This window comes from Nestor notabilis, unplaced genomic scaffold (assembly GCF_000696875.1).
Source record: "Nestor notabilis isolate BGI_N333 unplaced genomic scaffold, ASM69687v1 scaffold6181, whole genome shotgun sequence".
Lineage (NCBI taxonomy): Eukaryota > Metazoa > Chordata > Aves > Psittaciformes > Psittacidae > Nestor > Nestor notabilis.
Window position 1 is genome coordinate 49341 of NW_009913310.1, and position 4630 is coordinate 53970.

Genomic DNA, 4630 nt, shown 5'->3' on the forward strand with positions numbered 1-4630 from the left:
GAAGGTTAAACATCATGAAGTGGAGGCAGCTTTTCTGGATCGTGTTCTGTGCTGTGGAGTTGTGTGGTGAGTATTGACTGCAGCGACTAACCACGGTTACAAGCACTGAGCAATAGAGCAGCGGGACACTACTGCATGGGGCAACTTCTTTGTAACTTGTGGAACAAGGAGGGGGATGTGTTTTAATGGGTGTTTAGTGGTGATTGCAGTTTCACACTGCAGTGATGTTCTACACCAGGCATCCCAGCCAACACATTCCAAGTGATACGCTGCAAGCAGAAAACGCTGCTGGGTTGAAAAAGAGAGGAATCAGGGTGGAAGAGCTCCCTGTAATATTACAGATATCAGGAGGGGATGCTGATGCAGCACGCAAAGCTGTGGAGTGCAGCCACAGTTCAAGTCGTCTCTCAATCTGTGTAGGTGTAAATTAGCTTTACTTTTGTTTTGTGGTGGGAGCTAAACATTGTCTGAAAATCAAATCAATCTCCATAAATATTAATATCTCCTATTCCAGGTCTTCAAATATTCATCATATGAAACAGTGAGTAATGATACAGAGATTTTCTCGAGGTAGTGCTTTTTAATGGGTTATATTTTAGAGAAATATTCTCATTTTGGTCCCAAACCCAACAATCATAAAGTAATAAAAAGGGACTTAAAAAAGTAAAGCAGCACTCTGTGCCAGGAACCCAGGTGTCTCCTGAAATGTATTTTTGCCTTATTCACATGGAATAAGGAATAAAACTAGATCTAGTGAAAGAATTTGCTTTATTTTGTTCTCCTGTTTCACAGTGCTCCTTTCATGTTCCCTTTGCTGCCAAGGTCTATTACTTACAAGAGCCATTGGGCCTGACCCTTCAGTGTCTGTTAATTTTATAGGAAGGAAAAAAAAAACATTTTATTAGAGAGAAATAGAATTCAGGCCTGGCTGAAGGGTGTAAGACATAAGTGTTCACCTGAAATGCAAACCCCAAGTTCCTTGTAGTACAAAGCACAAGTGATAATAAGTTGTGCCTTGTGTAAAGAAAAAGCTACTGGGCAACAGCGGGTTTAAAGCTGCAAAATGTCATTGCTGTTGCTGGCAGAGCCAACGCTCCACAGTTCTGAAGGATATTACAGAGCTTTGTTAGCACTGGCTGGAAGTGGAGGAGGTTTGCTTCTGTGCAGGAGTAGGGAGCTCACTCTCAGGCTCTGCTCTTCACCTATTTGGGCAGTCCCAGTGACTTAAGCGGAGGTTTCAGTTGTGCAGCTCCCAATGGAAATCCCAGGTTTGGGGGTTTGAGTTCAGGTTGGCTCCTGGGAGAACCAGCTCCCGAAATTCCTTTGGTGAAAGACATGTGTTTTACGGGGAAGCAGTTCTTCCCTGTGAGGGTGCTGAGGCGCTGGCACAGGGTGCCCAGAGAAGCTGTGGCTGCCCCATCCCTGGCAGTGTTCAAGGGCAGGTTGGACACAGGGGCTTGGAGCAACCTGCTCTAGCGGAAGGTGTCCCTGCCCGTGACAGGTGGTTGGAACTGGACGAGCTTTAAGGTTCCTTTGACCCAAACCAGTCTGGGACTCTGTGATATTTGTACCTAATACAAACTTGTCCCTAAGCAAAACCCTTTTTTTTTTTTTTTTTTTTTTTTTTTAATCTTTTCTCTTTCTTTCTTACACATTTTTACTCATCTTTGCCAAACTTGATTTTTCTAAAGAATCCCTTTTCTTGTCATTTTAAAACATTCTTTCTTCCCTTCACTCCTTTTGCAAGACCTGGAAATGTTGTAAAAATGAGGGAAGGGAAAAGGAGCTTTCGAACTCACAGACACTTGAAGGATATAACTGCTCATGGTCCCGGGGATGGTGCCAAGCTCCCAAGCACCAAATGTCAAGGAAGCCCCTTGGTGCAGTAGGTTGGGGGGTTCCCTGCAGCCCCCTGCCCCTGCGTGACACTGGCCCCACACCCATATCCTGTCTGTAAGAAGCAAAAGGGGGAGGGAAGGGATTTTTATCAGATATTTCCAGAGGGAAGAGGGCTCCACCCGCTTGAATTCCTGCCACATGGCTGAGAGCAGTAGGACTGGGGAGGTGTGAGTAATGCTGCTGGAGCTGCTGCGGGGAGCATGGGATGGCTGCAGCCACCCCAACGTTCCTCATCCTCCTCTTCCATAGGCACCGTGGGGCCAGATCACCTTTGCTGCAGCTCTTGTAGCTTCTAGAGCGCTGGCTGAGCGTGGGGAAAGGCTTTGTTAAACACAGCAAAGAATTCAAGAAACTATCCTGGTTCTGTGTCAGGGCACTGGAACAGGCACCCAGTTACCAAAGGGTTTGCCAAGAGGTTTTTGTGTCAGCCAGGATCAGCATAGGAACTGGAATTACTGTCTGGGAAGCCCCTCTGGGTTACACCTTCCACCTTGCTGGGAGGGATGCAAAGGGGAGAATCATAGAATGATGGAATGGTTTGTGTTGGAAGGGACCTTAAAGCTCATCCAGTTCCAATCCCCTGCCACAGGCAGGGACACCTTCCACTAGAGTCAACTACTTTAGCATTTATATTGTTGCTGAGATACTTCCTAAGCCCCATTATTAAAATATCTTTAAAAAACAGAGGCATTTAGATAGGATGGTGTAAATACAACAGTGCAGCACAGTTTGCTTTCACACGCTTTTGCTCATGCATGTGCCAGCGCTCCCAGGTGAAGATTTCTCTGAGGTTAAGAAATGGTTTGGCTTAAACTCTCAAACCCTTCATACTAACAAATGGACCAAGTTTAGCAAGGCCAGTAAAAAAGTGTGGTGCAATAAATGACCCGCTTCAGCCGAGCACCATGTGGATTATCCAGCCCACATCTGGATCATTTTTTATCTCCTGAGTCCAAAGGTTTCAAACAATTTAGCCATGTTTTCTATAAAAAGGGCCTGCATGTGCTACAATAAAGGGGAGGAAAAGCAATACAATGTGACAGGTCTTCTCACAAATGACACTGAGCAATAACCCAGGCTTCACTTTATGATGTTAAGCGGTGAAAAGACTTTGCTTAGAAATACCTCTGGTGCTTTATAAACATCTGGAACAGTTCAAAGGTTCTTGGGTGGCTGCAACACTTGGGGAGGTCAAGTCTAGGGGCTACATTGTTCTGGTGATGTGAAGTTTCCTGCTCATGTCCATGCAGACACAAAGCTGTGAGCGAAGCGTGCATTTAACTTGTGCTGCTCCTTGTTCTGGGCATGGACTCGTGCCTCCTGCTTTGGATTTGTTCAAACGCATTCAGAAACGTGGTGATTTAAGCAGCTGGAACTGAAATGTCTTAGGTAGAAGAAACTTCTTGCTTCAATAAGAGCCAGAACCTCAATCGCAGCTCCAGACACCTGCACCGAGTCCTCGGCAGGGCCCCCACCTCCCCAGCTCCCCCGGTGCTCCCGCGCCCAGAGCAGCTGCAGCCTGCACAGGCCTGGGATGGGATGGGATTGAATGGGACAGGACAGGATGAGAGGGGATGGAATAAGATGTGACAGCAGGGGATAGGATGAGACAGGATAGGATGGAATGGGGTGGGATTGGTTGAGACAGGATAAGATGGGATGGAATGGGACAGGATGGGATGAGATGGGATGGTACAGGATGGGATTGGATGGGATGAGACAGGATAGGACAGAACAGCATGGGATGAGATGGATGGGATGGGATATGCCATGCCCACAGGGCCGAGCTAGTGTGCACTCTCTGTTCAGCATTCACTGGCTGCAGAAAGAGCCGCCCGTGGCCAAAATGAACCTCAGAGATCTCGGTCTTTGCTTTTCCTAAACCATGCAGGTTCTCTGGACCTGATAAAGCAAATACTGACATCCCACACAGAAGAATTCCTGCCAGGACAATACTACAGTGTCCAACACATGAGTGCATGTGTAACGGGCAGTGGATTGCTGCCCTGGCACCAGTGCTAGGTGGCTGATCAGGACCTGTCAGTGCTGCTCCATCTTGAAGGCTGGTTTGGAAAGATGAAGTAACTTTTCTTGGAGCTCAGGCTCCCCTGGGCAGAAAGACAAATGAAACAACGCATTTTGTGTGATTTTCTTTTGAGTGTCTGGGTAAGAATCTTAAACAGCAAGAGCCCCGGAGTAGAGACTGAAGGTGTCAATAAAAGGGGAAATAGATCTTACGAACAGAAAAGGTTAAGGAATGGGAAGCGATGCATTTTCACTGACTCATGTAGTTCATTTCAGAAGGAAAAGCTGGAAGTGTCATCTTGTAACATCCCAGGAAGCAGTATATAATCTTTTAAGTTAGAACAGCAAACCATTCTCCAAACATTCTGTTTTACCTCCAAAGATGTTTTTGCTCATGAGTCAGGGCTGATCCCGAGCCAAAGGGAATGTTTCTATTTACTTTGAGATTGTGCCTGCAACTGCAGATCCAGCTTATTTTTCCTGAGGCATATAAATGATCTCTTCCAAAAGAGTCTTTCCTCCAAGGATTATAAAGCCAAACTTACTATGAAATCCAGCTTTGCACAGAGCCTTGTGCATCCCTCAGTAAGGCTGAGGATGGGGAGGGATGAGGGCAGAAATGAGCCTGTCCTCCTCCAGTGCTTCCCCAAGAGCCCTCTGCACCCCAGGATGCTCGGGGGCTGGCAGGGGGGGCGGGGAGGGGGGG

General features: G+C 46.8%; 1 protein-coding gene across 1 annotated transcript in view; it reads left to right on the forward strand.

The window, feature by feature from the left end:
- Nucleotides 1-14: 14 nt before the first annotated feature.
- The window catches only part of CD34 (CD34 molecule), an 11328-nt gene continuing 6712 nt past the window's right edge, over nucleotides 15-4630 (forward strand). Inside the window, exon 1 of the mRNA XM_010023147.1 lies at nucleotides 15-66. Coding sequence (XP_010021449.1) covers nucleotides 15-66 — 52 coding nt within the window. The remainder of the gene's footprint in view (nucleotides 67-4630) is intronic.